The sequence below is a fragment of the Phodopus roborovskii genome, unplaced genomic scaffold (genome assembly GCF_943737965.1).
Source record: "Phodopus roborovskii unplaced genomic scaffold, PHOROB, whole genome shotgun sequence".
NCBI classification, from domain to species: domain Eukaryota; kingdom Metazoa; phylum Chordata; class Mammalia; order Rodentia; family Cricetidae; genus Phodopus; species Phodopus roborovskii.
Window position 1 is genome coordinate 16017670 of NW_026125052.1, and position 16737 is coordinate 16034406.

The following is a 16737-nucleotide window of genomic DNA, read 5'->3' on the forward strand; positions in this document are numbered from 1 at the left end:
GGAAGGCTGAGTGAAGGGAGAAGTCCTGGAAGGGACAGGGCCTATGTGTGGTCAGCATTCGCACCCACCTGGAGCTGTGTGGCATAGTGCCCCAGCTTGATCTTCAGCAGAAACCCATCTTCGCCCACCTGGTGCTCTGCCTTCTTCTGCAGCTCCTGCACCAGGCCCTCCAGGAGCTGGGTGGCCTTAATGTTCTCCTGTGGATTATCAAGATCTATTGAGTCCCTAGGGGAAAAAAATTACACAATCTGTATACATACATGCACAGGAGCCTGTACACATGCAGTCTCTACATACTACATTTGTTTTGGAGCTTTTTTTTTTTTTTTGGAGACAGGATTCTACACTAAATCATGGACTGGCCAGGAACGCAAGTGTCCTGCCTCAACCTCCTGAGAGCTGGGAATATAGGTGTGAGCCTAAAACATGTTATCTTCTTAATATTCATATGTGTAAGGAAACATCCCAGTACACATGAGCTAAATGTCTACATTACTCTATTGTAATTACTTTAGTACTTTTCTTCCTTTAAATAAAAAAAAAAAAAAAAAAAAAAAAACAGCAGTCCCCCTCCCCCTCTTTCCTTTACCGACAGGTTCTGGTATTGCCCCACTTGCTTCCTAGGAACAAATGGGAAAGATTTCTTTCTGCACTCTTCAGGGAATAAAGGGTCTGCTAACTTCCGATTTATAGTGCCAGTTCCAGGGAATAGGGGCCCAAGGTCAAGACTGTTCTGCATGTCCTTTCCAGCTTCAGCTGGTTCCAGGCCCCTAATTACTGCCCTTTGTACGGAACCCTGGAAAGGAGGCTTCAAGACAGAAGGTGCCTACAAGTTTTCACACCCATGAGAAATTTCTGTCATCACTACACATGTGGGGCTTGGAAGCAATGCTAGCTCTTCCAGTGAAGGCGAGAAGCCAGTCTAAAGACCTCTTGTTATTCAGGGCTATTCAGCTGGTGACAGGGATTGGGCGCACTTCCTCCTTATCCTCTTTTTTTTTTTTTTTTAAATTTTTGTCTAAAAGTTAGGCAACAATTGCTACTGGGCAATACTTAAGTGACTTAGCACGATGAGAAACCAAACAGCTGTCATGCTGAAATAACATCTAATTACTACTGACCAGGTCCCGAGCCAGGGAAGAGAGCCAATGGTAGCTAAAAGATGGCCACCCGCAAATCCCTGCAGATAATGAATGGCTGGTGGCAGACGGAGCTGCGCAGGGTGCACAGAAGCCCTGAGATTGTCATCGGGACCACCTGAGCGTGTCTGGAGAAGGCAGTGAGTGAGAAAAGCCAGCTTTTAGATATGTATGCTCTATGTATTGAACAAGATATGAGGTAAATGAAAGTCTAGAAGGGCAGAAGGGACAGCCTTGTACCTCTGTTCTGACTGGGAGCCCAGGATCCAGTCTCTGAGCAGAGAACTCATCAGTCTGGCTCTCAATTTGAACTCATCTGCGACTTATAATGAGAGACTTCATGACAGCTTTAATATTAAGAGCTGGAGACTCTTCATTGATACTTTTCTTTTTTACTCTTTTGATTTTTTTCAAGACAGGGTTTCTCTGTGTTGCCTTGGCTGTCCTGGAACTCACTCTGAAGACCAGCATAGCCTCCAACTCACAGAGATCTGCCTGGCCTGTATCTTTATTTTCTTATGAAAAAGAAAAACTATCTAAAAATTCGGTTTTCCTTAATACCAACACAAACCTTTCAAAGCTTATTCAGTAAGAAGACTACACAGGAGATCTGCTAGGCAAAGTCTATTTGCCTAGGACTGTCATGAATTCCTGGGCTCGAGTAATTCTCCTGCCTCAGCTTCCCAAGCAGCTGGAATTACAGACATGCATCATTGTACTCAAATAAATGAAAGTCTTGTTTTGTTTTCTTGTGGTGTTGGGCCAGGCCCTTGCGTTTCCTGGACAAATGCTCTACCACTGACCTACATCCCATCTCCAGCCTCTATTTGAGTTAAAATAAACAGAAACTTCCCACTGTTTTCCTAACTCCCCCAGATCATTAAAACAGAAAAGAAAACGGAAAGGAAAAACACTAACCAGGTGTGTTGATGTTCTCATATTTAGCCAGGTTTTTTTTCCCTCCCTTAATTACATGAAGCCAGTATTTTTTTTTTTTTAATTGCCTAGAAAATTGCCTTTCTTCAGCACGCTTGCTTCTGAACAGAACACTGCTAACAAGCTGTTGCAATTACTCTAAGGCAACATCACCAGTGGGTGTGGACAGCCTTCTCTCAACAGCACCGGACAAAGAGGATCCCACCACCCTGGTGAAAGCCTGGCTAGTCTGACGAATAGACTGACAGCCTGGGGCCAACCAGCAAGCTCTCTGCCTTGAGCACTGCCAGGTACAGCTGGATGCTGGTGTTCAATGTTGTCGGTGAAGGCACTGCTGGGCCAAGGAGCAGCTCATGGTAGATGGGATGTCTTGTGTGCGGGAATCTTTGGTCCAAATGAATTGTCACAGGACTGTGTTATACCAATCTAACATTTTTGTTTTGTTTTTTTCGAGACAGGGTTTCTCTATGGCTTTGGAGCCTGTCCTGAAATTAGCTCTGTAGACCAGGCTGGCCTCGAACTCACAGACATCACCTGCCTCTGCCTCCAAGTGCTGGGACTAAAGGTGTGCACCACCAACGCCTAGCTCTACACCAGTCTAACAATTGTAAAGCTCAAGTATGTAATTCATAATTTGGGAAGTAAAGATAAAAACAGTGAAATGTAATGGTTGTATTAAAAAAAAAACAAAAACGCTGTGTGTGTGTGTGTGTGTGTGTGTGTGTATGTATGTGTGTGTGTATGTGTGTGTATGTGTGTGTGTGTGTGTGTGTGTATGAGAAGAGAGACAACATGCATGTCACAGCACAGTAAAGAGATCAGAGAACAACTTCCAGGAGTCAGTTTTTTTTCTGCCACATGGGTTCTGAGGATGAAATTCAGGACATCAATTTTGGTAGCAAATTCCTTTACTCACTGAGCCATCCTGCCCCATTGTTAATATTTTAGAATATTTTTGTCTGTATATATACATATAAATTAAAAACATGAATATTTCAAGCTAGGTGCAGTGGTGCACACCATTAATCCCAGCACCCAGGAGGCAGAGGCAGGTGAATCTCTGTGAGTTTGAAACAGAGCCTGGCCTACAGAGTAAGTTCTAGGACAGTCAGAACTACATAGTGAGATCCTGTCTTAGAAAAACAAAAAAACAAAGAGCTGGAATGTTTTAATATATTAATATATTATATCAACATATTAAGTTAAAATATTGATTTTAATTATTAATACATTAAATTAATATATTAAACTTTTGGTTTATGAAATATAAATTTCAGCATGTGGAAAGCAAAGGGAGGCCTATCTTGAGTGCAAGACTAGTCTGGCTTACATAATGAATGCAGGCCACCCAGAACTACACAGTGACAACAACTTACCTTGGGAAAAAAATAAAGCCAGGCATTGGTACACATCTTTAATCCCAGTGTCCCAGTACTTGGAAGGTAGAGGCAGGTGGATCTCTGAGAGTTCAGGGACAGCCTGGGTTTCATAGAGGGAACTAGTCTCACCCCCTCACCCCAAAAAAGCAAGTTCAGGGGTTGGAGAGGTGGCTGTATGCTTAAGTGGACTTCTTGCTTTTCCAGAGGACCTAACCTCAGATCCCAGCACCCACTCTGGGTGGCTCACAATCACCTGAAACTCCAGGCTATCTGGGATCTGATGCTGTCTTCTGGCCCTTAAGTGTATATGCCCACATACAGATACACACATATACACATCATCAGAAAACAACAAAGATTAAAATTCCAACAGTTATTTTTATCTCCCTAAACCTTAGGGAAGGCCAAACACCTTTTTGTGGATTACATAAACAGTTTACAAGCAGCTCTGCTTGGAGACCGGTCCCAAGGACTAAATGCAGAGCCTCAGGCACGCACTCTACCACTGAGCTCCACACCCAACCAGACACATACAACTTTTTAAATTTTTTAAAAAGATAGGGCCAGGGTCTCACTTTGCAGTTTAGGCCTGCCTGAAACTCGCAATCCTTCTGCCTCAGCCTTCAAGGTGTTAGGATCACGGGGGTTACAGGTGTGGGCCACTAAGGCCCTGTTATACATAGATTTTAAAGTCTCAGGACATCTTTCTGATCAAAATTCAGTATCCTGTGCTTTCCAAAGCATGATGTAAAAATGTTGTTCACCTACCAGGCTTGGCTTTCAATCCACTGGGATAAATAGTGTCGCACCTCGATGGGGAAATGCTGTCCATACAGGGCCTGCATCTGATGAAGGGCATCGCCCTGGAGCTGCTGAGCTTGTATCCACATTGCCATGGTTCACAACCTGTTAAGCAAAGGCCTTGATTTGTTTGTTTGTTTCTAGTCCTCTCTCCCCCATTCAAAACCACTGGAGTATATATGCACAGGCACACTAAAGGTCAACTCTTTACATTGCTTTTCTTTATTATTGTGTGTGACAGGTGGGGGTGCACACCTGCCAGGGTGATTGTGTAGAGGTTAGAGGATAACTTTGTGGAGACCATTTTCTCCTTGTACCTTTATGTGGGTTCTGGGGATCAAACTCAGGTTGCCAAGTTGCTCAGCAACCGCCTTTCCCCACTGAACCATCTCACCTGCCCAGATCAATATTCTCTAGCTGACTTAGAGCTTTATAATGCTTTCAAAACTCACGGCCATGGGAAGGGGCCCCAGATGGGCCTACAAAACGTTGACTATTGTGGGCAAAATGCAAAATCATAAAACCAGCTTTAGGCACGGCATGGCCAACAGCTTTGATACCATAGTCCTGGTCTTTACTTTTGTCTGAAAATGCCATGGGTGCTAAGCAGGCTTTCTACAGTCATCAGGAAGAGTTAGCGGAGTGATAGCTTTCCACGGTCATGGGAACAGTTAGCAGAATGATCAGAAACGAGCTTTAGATTTGTTGTTTGGGCTTTTTGAGATGAAAGGACACGTTTGAAAAGGGGCTAAAGAGAGGTGAGGATACAGACAGCAAACGGGGCCTGTGTGTTATCTTAGCCAGCTTTCAGCCATACCCATAGCAGAGGCTGATCTTGCCAAGCTCCCTAATCTTCACCCTTGGAGTTATTGCTGGAGTATTTGTATAACAATGTTTTGTTAAATTATAGCATTAAGTCCCACACAACAATAATATATGTCAACTAAGAGGAGTAAGAAAGGACTATTGTATTCTGCTGGTGAGGGGTGGGCAGGCTTTTGGTGGGGTTTGTTATTAGTTTTGTAGAAGAGATTGAAGCTCTGACCTTGACCATGTAAGTGCTCCATAGAAGATCTATGTGCCCAGCTGTCTTTTAACTTTTTATATGGAGACAGCATCTCATTCAATTGTCTAGGCTGACTATGTGCTCACTCTGTAGTTGGGGTAGGACGTAAACTTGCCATCTTCTTATTTTATTTTCGTTTACTGACACAGGCTGTCCTGGAACTCCCTCTGTGGACTAGGCTGGCCTCCAATTCACAGATCCACCTGCCTCTGCCTCCCGAGTGCTGGGACTAGCGGCGTCTGCCACTACTGCCCGGCTGAATTTGCCAACTTCTAACCTAGGATTACAGGCTTGAGGCACTAGACTCAGTGATAGTGAGTTTTTGTTAACGGCAGGCTCTTGGGGAGCAGGCCTGCAATCCTAGAACTTAGGAGGCAAAGGCAGGAGGATCAAGAGTTCAAGGCCAACTTGGGCTTCCCGAGTCTCTGTCTTAAAGAAACAACACCAAAACCCAAACAAATACCATCAGAACATGGCTTTAGAAACTACTAGGATCCTTTTCAGACAGACCTGCAAATTGAAAGCATTGGCAGTGACCTCCTGGGATGCCCACACTGGAGAAGCAATGTTATATGAGGAAGACCCAAAACCCATACCTTTCTCTAATGCTGCTTTCTGCAATGTGGGACTTGGCATCTTGAATCCCATCTAAAGGTGATTTAGCTACCGATTTTCACAACCCTCCTGAGGACTAGGTAACAGCCATGGTCCAGTGCACTGGACCTGAGTTTTGTTGACTACCAGAGACTGTACATGTGTGCCAGGAAACAAAGATCTCTCTCCCTGTGATGGGTGGCTGTCTGATCAAGTAACACTGAGCTATTTATAGGACAAGCCACTTAGCCAACAATGAGGAGTGGGCTGGGTGCCGGTTGCCTATTTTAGATGTGTGAGCTGCTATAGAACACTTGAACGGTGCATGGTTTAATTTGGGGGCTTTTGGCTTTAGTGCTGGGACAACGGTGGGGTTTTCCAAAGATAGCAAATTTCAGTGGGTGAGGGTTCATCAGAAGAAAACCGGGACAGAAGAAAAATTTTACTTCCTTGTCAACATCTGGATGGCAACTGTACATCTCGTAATCAGAGCAGCATCAGCTCGTGGTCGGAGGAAGGGTAAAGGGACAGGGGCGAAGGAGACTGAAGATTTAAGTATTCGGAAGAAGCTCAACAGAGGAGTGAGAAGCGGGGTTCAGGTAGCAGTCTTTCTCCCAGCACCCACATGATGGCTCACAACCATCTGTAACTCCAGTTCCAAACGATCTGATGCCCTCTTCTGCCTATAAGGGCACTGCACATGTGTAGTGCACAAACATGCAAGCCTACAGAACACTCACAGACACAGACACATCAAAAAAAAAAAAAAAACAAAAACAAAAAAAACCAAGGACCAGGCAAACTTCCCAGGGCAAAACACTAATGCACATAAAATTTAAAACTTAAAGTTAATTGTGGAACACAACATCAGTATGAAATTCTAAGGTATAGAAAGAAACATCTCAAATTAGCTCATCAACTACAACTGAATAATTTGGATGAGTCTATGTGGGTGACAATCTCCATTTCGTCACACATGCCTGTCACTTTTCTGTCTCCTTTTAATTGATCTTTCCCCACCCGAACTCCAATACAAGTAAAGAGGACATGTCTTGCTACCCTGTCCCCAAAGTACATATGTAGTGGCTCGGCACAGAAAGAGGTAAACAAGTATTGCTAAATCAGTGGTTCTCAACTTTCCTAACGCTTGGACCCTTTAATAACAGTTCCCCATATTGTGGTGGTCCCCAACCAAAGACTTATTTTTGTTCCTATTTTACAACTGTAATTTTGCTACTGTTATGAATGGTAATGTAAAATTTGTGTTTTCTGGTGGGCAGAGGTAACCCTGTGAAAGGGTCGATCTACGCCCCTAGGTGTTGCAACTCACAGGTTGAGAACCACTGTGCTAAATGAACGAATAGATAAATATTTCACGTGTGCTGTTAGTCAAGCATCTTACAGGAGTCTATTACTGTCTTAAGAGGAAAATACAGCTCAGTGTGGTGGTATACACCTGTAATCCCAGCACTTGATAAACTGAGGCAGGAGGCTGTGTGCTTAAGGCCAACCTGGGCTTACATGAAATGCCTTGTCTCTCAAAAACATCAAACACCTTTCTTTGGTTTTTGAGACAGTCTCAATATGTAGCCCTGGGCCGTCTGCAACTTAACAAGTAGATCAGCTAACTTCCAACTCACCGAGGTCGACCTACCTCTGCCTCCCAAGTGTTGGTATGAAAGGTGTGCCCAGCTTCAAAAGAAAAAAACAAAACAAAACAAAAACCAAAAACAAAACCACAAAGGTGGAAGTGCTGTGGCGATGGACCACGACAGGCAGGGTGCCCCACAAGTCCCATGCATATTTTAGGTTTTATATTGGCTCTTAGTTTTATTAAAGAGTAGAATGCTGAGCTTTAAGAATCTGTCAGGATATTTTTATGATTTCAATTCTGAGCATGTCGTGGCAGTTATCATTATTATTTTTTTAATAGCATGTTACTTGAGGGGTAATAGCTGGCAAATACCAAATGGTAATTGCTTTATTTTGATAAATGCTGTATAGTGTCACAACATAAAAGTGCTTTGACAGGAATAGAAAATAGAGCTACCGAGTACATTTTGCTTACTGCCCGTCAAGAATATAAAGAATATAGGCGATAGTAAAGAAACTGAATGCTCCTAGGGCAAATAATCAATAAATGCTAAGTGACAGGCTTGACAATCAAGCTGATCTGGTCATTACACATTGTATGTATGAAGTAGCCTGACCTTCCCCAAATATGAAAAGTTTGTGTCAGTTAAAATTTTAAAAAATTATAAAATAAAACCCTCAGTGAATAGTACAGTCATGCTCATTACACTTTTAAACTGTGACTTTTATCCGAATAGACTACGAGAGGCTTATGGAGATTATCACGTACCCATTATAGTCTCTGGCCCTCTTGCCTCCTCCAAAATGCTAAATACTCACTGCAGATCAAACTGCTCCTACCCCTCATCTCGTAAAATGTATAAGATCTATAGTCTAATTAGTGCTTTTTTTTTCATGCTTGCCAGAACACTTACCCACCCCCATTAGGAAGCAGGGGCCCTGTCCCTCATACCTACTGTCTATCCAGCCACCAGCTACTACTCCATCTGCGTGGAGACAGTCCACCACGTGCATGCTCTTCTATGCTCACTAAAAGGCAGCTCAGCCTTTGGTGCGTGACATTCTGGCAAGGGAAGTGGTTTGTATCTCTGGTACGTCATCATAGGGGCCACTCTAAACACTGGGAAATGGATTCACCATCGTATTTTTAGTACAGTGTTGACAACCAGCCAAGCTTTGTTGCAGCCACACTTGTGGAGTTCACAGCCTTCCAGAGCAAGCCACTGCAGCTGGGCCTGGACAGAGTGCTATTCCCAGTAAACATACCCAGCACTGACATTAACCCATAACACCTGGACCTATCCAAGGGTGGGGAAGGTTAAACAAAGGGGCCAGAGATACCTGTTCATAAAAACCTCAATGTCTAATTGCTCACAATATTACAAGCTTACCAAAAGCCAAAGGGAGGGATTACTACTATGCAGGTGACAGGAATTATTTTGTATCAATAATTAATATTTTTTAATCAGAAATTCTCTCTTTAGCAAATATATATTTAGATCAGCTTCGGGCAGCCAGGCTTGCCTCTGGCATTGAACACATTATGTGGTTCAATATCAGATCTTCCTGCTTCACCCCCTGCATCCTGGGATTATAGGTGTGTTGTATTACTCCCATGCTGGGGATCAAACACAGGGCTTTGTGCCTGTTAGACAAGAGCTCTACCAACTGAGATACATTCCCAGTCCAAAATATAAACGTTTGCAAAGACAACCATTACTCTTTGAAGGATCTCAGAACAATGGAGTCTGTGTTTCGCTGTAACTACCCTGGGTGGAAGGCAGGCTAACAAGCTGGCAGCTCCTGGTGCAAGTTTGCCAATGGACTGAACAAATTCTGGCTTGAAGAAAGATGAGAGTTTCAAACCCATGTAGAGAGATTTGGCTTGCCAGATTAGTTTTGTTATTTGGGGTATTTTATTATTGCTGAGTTTTCTTCATGTGTGTCAACAGAGCTCGAACACAGGGCCTTGTGTGTGCAGACAGCTCCATCACCCCAGAGCATCCTATAGTGTCAACTCTCCATACCAGCCTAATCCAGATGGACCCCATCTCCAGCCAAAACCTCTTAAAATGAGGTTAATGTTGGCAAGATGATGTGGAACTCACCTACTCCCAGCTCTTTAGAAGCGCTGCCCTCTGATGTCTCTATACCCCAGCTCTCGAGCTTGCTGAGTGAGAAGAAGAGCCGGTGTTTGGAGGGAGGTTGTAACAAACTTGAGTTCATGTGTATGAATACTTAACACAGCACCTGAGTACAGCCAGTCCCCTAGAATGGCTAGTGATTCTCTGACACTAAAACACAGAGCTTCCTGCTTCCCACCTCCATCTTAACCCAACAAACTTTTCCAAAGTCGATCCTCTGACAGATGACCAGCCCTTGCTGTCCTACTGCTTAACCAATATTCCCAAAGGTGAAATTAACCTTCTGCTAAAAATAAGGTATTCTTTTTCTTATTTTTATTGCCTGTGTGTGTGTGCATGCATATGATCATGCCACATCTCTCTCTTTCTCTCTCTGTCTCTCTCTCTGTCTCTCTCTCTCTCTCTCTCTCTCACACACACACACACACACACACTTCCATCCATGGAATGTCCACACTAGGCAAATTCAAAGAGACAGAAATAGTGATGCTGGACTATTGGGGAATGACGAAGATGCATTAGGATTGGACAGTGGTTCTGACTGTACAACACCCAGAAGACACTGACCCCTGGCCGTCTTAGAAGGGTGATGGCTCACAGGTAAAAGTACTTGTCATACAAATCTAATGACCCGACTTTGACCCCTGGAACCCACAGTGGAATGAAAAGCAAGTACCCAAAAGTTGTCCTCTGACCTCCACAAGTATGCCATGGCACAGACACATCCACAAACACATCACACACACACACACACACACACACACATCCACAAATACATCTTATCAAACACATATACATGCACATGCATGCACACACAAATCAAACAAAATAGAAAGGTGAATTTTATGAGGTGAATCTATTTCAATAAAGCCGTTATTGAAATAGACGCAGGAACCAGGCATGGTGGTACACACCTTTAATCCCAGCACCAAGATGCAGAGGGAGGCAAATCTTTTTGAGTGAGAGGGCCAGCCTGATCTACATAGCAAGCTCCAGGCCAGCCAGGGCTACATAGTAAGACTCTGTATTAAAACAAAATAGAGACAGAAGTCGAATAGTTGACCCCAGTGCCAAGAGGCTTGAGCTGTGTCCTGCCACCACAACCCCGTGGTGCCTGTGTCCTCAGGACTTGTGGTGTGTTGTCATGTGACTCTCTGTACTTTTCCACATGTTGTCATACTTCAAAATTTGAAAAGAAAGAAGAAAATAGAATGAGAAACTGATATTGGGAGACTGACTTTGGCAAAGGCTTGGGCCAGTTGGCAGAGGAGTTGGGTGTATAAACATTGTTTCTGATCTGAAAAGTTCAAGGCGAGGAGCCAGCACTGCAAACTGTTAAGCCCCCCCTCCCCAACACACACTGAGGACTGAGGAACCCTGGGAGGAGTACAAACGGCCAGATCCCTGGTCATGGCCATGGTCTCACAGCTCATGTCAACATCGTTACTGTATTAAGTGGTGATGATCTGAGACACAGAAAATATTAAAAGCAGTAGTAGAGGATTAAGATTGTGTTCATATTGGCCTGACATCAATCAAGGTTAGAGTAAAATGACCACATCTAAAAGTAGGTCAATACCAGAGCCATCTGCCCTCCAAACAAAACAAAACAAAAAACACAAAAACCTAAACACTGGCTTATAAGCATCCAGAAAGGTGATTCTATTTTAGAAAAATAAAATCATTAAGCAGATAGGAAGGGAATGGGTGTAAAAGTGTTTGGTGCACAGAGAAACAAACAAGGAAAATGTTACCCAGGCAACACAGATAATGATATCCTGGGAAGACAATCGGTCATAGATCTTCGCATCACTGTGGGTTACTTTGGAAAGACAGTAATGAAGGGAAGGGACTACTTGCTAAGTGTAGAAAGTAAGCCCCCATCGGTGGGTTCTTACCTACCTAAACTTCTCACCTAAATACACCGTGCATGTCTATTGCAATGTGCATAACCTCAAGAATAAAGCAGTCTGGGCTGGGGAGATGGCTCAGCTGGTAAAGCACCTACTGTGCTGTCACTAGACTCTGAGTTAAAACCCCAGGAACCAAATGAAAGGGCAGTATGTACTTGTAATCCCAGTTCTGAGAAGGTGGTCTGGAGGGTCACTGGTGATTGCTGGCCACTCTAGCCCAGTTGGCAAGCTTCAGCTTCACTAAGATACCTTGTCTCAAAAAGATAGACTGGAGAGCAATTGAGGAAGACGGCCAGCATTGACCTCTGGCCTCTATACACGTGCACACGCACACACGCACAGCAGACGCAGACAAGGAGCAGCATCTCCACTGCTCAGGCCATGGGTGTTGCCAGTCTCTAGAAATGGGATGTTCTTGCAGTTGTATGATTCTTTCTCACTAATTCACAAAATGAAAAGGAGGCTGGAGACACAGTCCAGTGGTAGAGCTCTGGCCTAGAATTCCCAAGGCCCTGCAATCAATTTCCTGAACTTCAAAAACAAAAAGAGTTAACCCTCCCCCCCCCAAAAAAAAAAGATGGGAAAAGGTACAACAATAGGTAAATCTGGTGGATAACACTCTAACAGAGGGGTTGGACAACCACAACCACAGGGCAAAATGGCATTGTACATCTCCAGATTTTCCTACGCTGAGAAGGGGGAAAAATCCTAAATTACAAAGATTCTGGAAGAAACAATCAGCAGCGCTCACACATATACACTGGAGCATGGCCCCTGCACAAACACGACTGAATGTACACACAGAACATGCTGTGTTTTCCAGGACTTCCCTGATGAGAAATGGAACACAGCATTGGGGTTGCTCTGTTGGACAAATGTAAATAACTGCAACTAAACTATACACCTAAAGAAAAATAAACTGGCAAGAAACAAATTCCCCCCAAATCTGAACACAGGGTTGAGCGATGGCTCAGCAGGTTACATGCCTATGGCCAAGCCTGATGACCTGAGATCAATTCCCATGACCCGCATGGCAAAAGATCCAGCTCCTGCAGGTTGCCCTTTGATCTCTGTATGGGGACTCCCTTACACCTACACACAAACACAGATAGATAGATAGATAGATAGATATAGATAGATAGATAGATAGATAGATAGATAGATAGACAGATAGATATAGATATATATAAGTCTTCTTGTTTGTTTGCTTTTTAATCAGAAACACAGCTTTAAAAGACATTATTGAGACAACCAAGTAAAGTTACATATAGCCTATATATTGAGTATTATTGTGTCTTGTGTGGCCTTAAATTGGCTGCATAGCAGAAGATAACCTTAAACTCCTGATTCTCTTACCTCTGCCTCCTGAGTGCTGGGATTACAGGCATGGGTCACCACACCTGGTTTATGCATTGAAGACCCAACCCAGAGTCTTGTAATGCTAGGCAAGTCAGAGCATATTCCCAGTCCTCGAGTCTGTGTTAAATTTCTTGAGAGTGACATTGTGCTAAGGTTCTGCTAGAAGGTGCCCTAGTTCTCAGCAGCATGTTGTCCAGCCTCTAAGGCTAAAGGGTCATGAAGTCTGTGTTTTAACCTTCAAAGAAGGGAAGCACAGTGTGTTGGGGGTGTGATAACATAGCTGTGACAACTGTTCACAGTTGGTGAAATCTGTCTCGAACTCTCTGTTCTGTTTTTTTTTTTTTTTTTCAACTTCCCAGGACAGTAACTTTTTTTTTTTTTTTTTCAAAATCAGAAGTAAGAGCAAAAACTTCAAAAGGGAAAAACAAAGGAACAGACTACCAACTGGTGTCTCCTCTGGAACTGGTCCTGAGTGGTACTGAAAGTCTGGACTTTTCAGGCTGTGTGTTGTGGGCAGTAGGATGCCAGCATCCTTGCCTATGAGTTACTATCTCCAAGTCCAAATCTAACAAGCAATTTGAACAGCCATTATAAAAGAATTATCATTGTACCATTTTCCAGATGACTGCAAGCATTTGCTGGAGCCCATAACTAATGACATCTGCACTACAGAAAATAAGAAACATGTTCCCAATATTTTCTTCATTAAAATTCATAGCCACTCTCTACCCACTGAGAATTACAGTACTGTTTCCACTTAGCAAGAATTTGCTTTGAAGAGTGTTTTGTTCTAGGTCAACTCTTAAGAACAACCACTGCTTAAATAGTACAATATATTATGGGAGAAACTGGAAATAACATAAAATAAGGGAATGGGAAAGCTGTAACACATTAGCCTGATGGGATGACACACAGCCATTTAAGCCACATATAGAGGCAACCATGCTGAAATACAAACACCATGTCAACACATCTTTGAGGATTAAGAAAAGAATGTAGTGAAAGTGTGTACAGAAGGTATACTGAAGAACCACCACACGACAGTCTAAAGGAACGTAAGCCCCTGTTACACTTAGGCAAAAGGGTTCTGATCCTCTTTGTAGGTATTAAATTGTTTAAAACTTGAGAACCTGGGAGTGTGTTCTAGCATGAGTGAGGCCATAGGTCTGATCCCCAACCCCATATCACAAACTAAAAAAGTTTTTCAAAATGTTGCACGTGAACTATAAAATTAGTAACAATAGACAATCACTACCTACTATACCATGGAAACGAAGATCAAAAGGATAAGCAAAGACATAAGAACAGCCAGGCAGGACAGCACAAGCTGTAACGCCAGCACTTGGAAGTCTGAGGTGACAGCGTTCCAAGTTCAAGTCCAGCCTGAGCCACATAGTGGGCCGCTATCTCACATACACACACACACACACACACACACAGAGAGAGAGAGAGAGAGAGAGAGAGATTGAGATTAGAGGAGTTTGCTGTGAAACAGTGAGACCAGAGTTCAGATCTCAGCATCCCTGTAAAGCCTGTAACTCAATCAGAGGGAACCAGTGCCTGCTGCTGGTCTCCCACTCAAGCACCTGCACATACATGTGCACATACAACCATGAACACACACATGTTAATTAATTAGTTTTTTGTTTGATTGTCTGGGGTTTTTGTTTGTTAGTTTTTTGTTTTTATTTTTTTTTATTTTTTTTATTTTTTTTTGAGACAAGGTTTCTCTGTGTAACAGTCCTGACTGTCTTGGAATTCACTTTGTAGACCAATCTGGCTTCGAACTCACAAAGATCCGCCTGCCTCTGCCTCTTGAGTGCTGGGATTAAAGGCATGTGTCACCACACCCAGCTTAATTAATTAATTTTTTAAAAATGACATAGGAAGAGAATATTTTTTCAACATGTCAGTGTCCAGGTTATGACATTGTCTTCAAACTAGATAGCCCTGATTTAAGTAGGACATGAAATGGTAGAACTTTAGTCATAAAATATTTCTTTAAAGGAATGCAACCCTATCACTTTCAGAAACTTAGCAACTTAATATGTTTTCAAGTGGTGGGTCAACTATTAATGGCTAAGATTAATGTGGAACTGACATCTATTTATATGTACCGCCGGCTTCCTTTTCACCTTTTGCATAACCAAGAAACTTATAGCAACTGCAGACAGAACAAAAACTACAGAAAACCATTCACAACAGCACAAAACTTCCTTGGAAAAAATCATCTACCACTCGAATCACACACCTGGCCACAGCTGACCTGCACAATGGCCCCGGATAGTGCAGAGCAACAATTCAAAGCTGCTGGGGTGACATGCAGCAAAAGAAGACCTTGGCTGTTAGCGTCCAGTCAAAGGCTAATAGAACCGGGAGAAACAGGGCTGCTTGCAGTTTGTGCCAAGAACCTATGTGTAGCCCAGACTGGACTGGAACTAACCATGTAGCTCAAGCTGGCCTTGACCTTTCAATCCTCCTGCCTGCCTCAGTCTCTAAGTGTTAGCACTGCAAGAGTGTACCCCACAGCAGCATCAACTCTCACTCCACAATCTTTGCCACTAACAGTCAATCTAGGAAGCCTACTGAGAGAGAGCACATTGGAAAAGCACACCTACCTACTGAGCCCAATGCAGCTTCAAGTTCCTGTGTTGCTCACACTGACATGAATTATCATCCATTTTTACTTTGGGTCACAGACATGACATTTGAGTAAGAGCTTCTTGCTTAGAAAAAAAAAATGGTTACAGGAAAAAAAAAATGATTAGGTAGAAGGACCAGTGTCGTTATCAGGACGTATGATGATGAGATGAGTTGAAATTGTCAGCTGTTCACCTTCACTACTTCACTAGCATTGAGACTCTGCCATCAAATGGAATCACTTTTGCTGAAACTACTTTTCTGGAAACAGATCTTCTCTCACTATGCGGCGACGAAGACATCTAAACATAGCTCAGCACCGTGAACAGGGGCTGTGCAGGGGCCCCTGCTCCTAACGGCTGTGCCTTCAGCAGGCAGTCGGGCTACAGGCAGGGCTCTGTCTATGCTTGTTCACCGTTCAGCGGCTGCGATGTTACAGGAAGAAGCAAGAGCAGCGATTTCCTTCCAAAAGGTCAGCTGCTTCAGACAGACCAAACAGAAAGCTGTAAGTTCACGCCAACTTCCCCACTGCAGCTGGTACGAAATCACATTTTGTTTCCAGTAAAGCTCCCAAGAAAAACAAGCAAATAGAGACTCAGAATCTCTGCCACTGAAGGGTCTCGGCTGCCTAAGTCAAAGGCAGTAAGAACATGAGGCCTCATGCTTTCTAAAAAGCAAGAGAACCTTTGAGAACCGCCAGCTTCAAAGTGAGCTCATACTTGGGAGGGGGTTGGGGAATGGTCAGGAACCATCTTAGATTTTAATTGTTTGTTTGTTTTATATGTTATATGGGTGGTACATGCATGGCATGTCAGAGGACACAGTCTGCTCTGTCCATCCACTATTTGGATCCCAGCAATCAAACTTGGGTCCTCAGGTTTGGTGGCAAGTGCCTTAACCCACCTCACTGAGCCATCGTGCTAGTCTCCTTGTTCCTATATTTTACATGAATATTCCAGAAGTCTCTATCTAAAAATATGATAGCAATCTGGCGATAAGAGTTACAGTGGCATTTAAGGCCTGTAAGTGATTGACAAAAACAAAATGTCAGCCTTTTCTCTTCTCAAACTAAAGTCAAAACAATCAAGGGGTGAAAAGATGGTTCAGTGGTTAACAACACTGATTGCTCTTCCAGACGACCTGGGTTCAAGTCCCAGCACCCACATGGCAGCT

The 16737-nt window shown here is 43.3% G+C and overlaps 1 protein-coding gene across 3 annotated transcripts in view; it reads right to left on the reverse strand.

Moving 5' to 3' along the window:
• Positions 1–16737, reverse strand: part of Stat5b (signal transducer and activator of transcription 5B) — a 67314-nt gene that overhangs the window by 23532 nt on the left and 27045 nt on the right. For 2 of the 3 annotated variants that reach the window (XM_051176532.1, XM_051176515.1), the window contains 2 exons: positions 4223–4360; positions 69–225 (listed from right to left, as the gene is read on the reverse strand). In XM_051176532.1, coding sequence (XP_051032489.1) covers positions 69–225; positions 4223–4350 — 285 coding nt within the window. In that variant the 5' untranslated portion in view covers positions 4351–4360. Of the gene's footprint in view, positions 1–68; positions 226–4222; positions 4361–15542; positions 15679–16737 lie in introns of those variants that run through there. The other variant, XM_051176524.1, reaches the window with a different exon arrangement.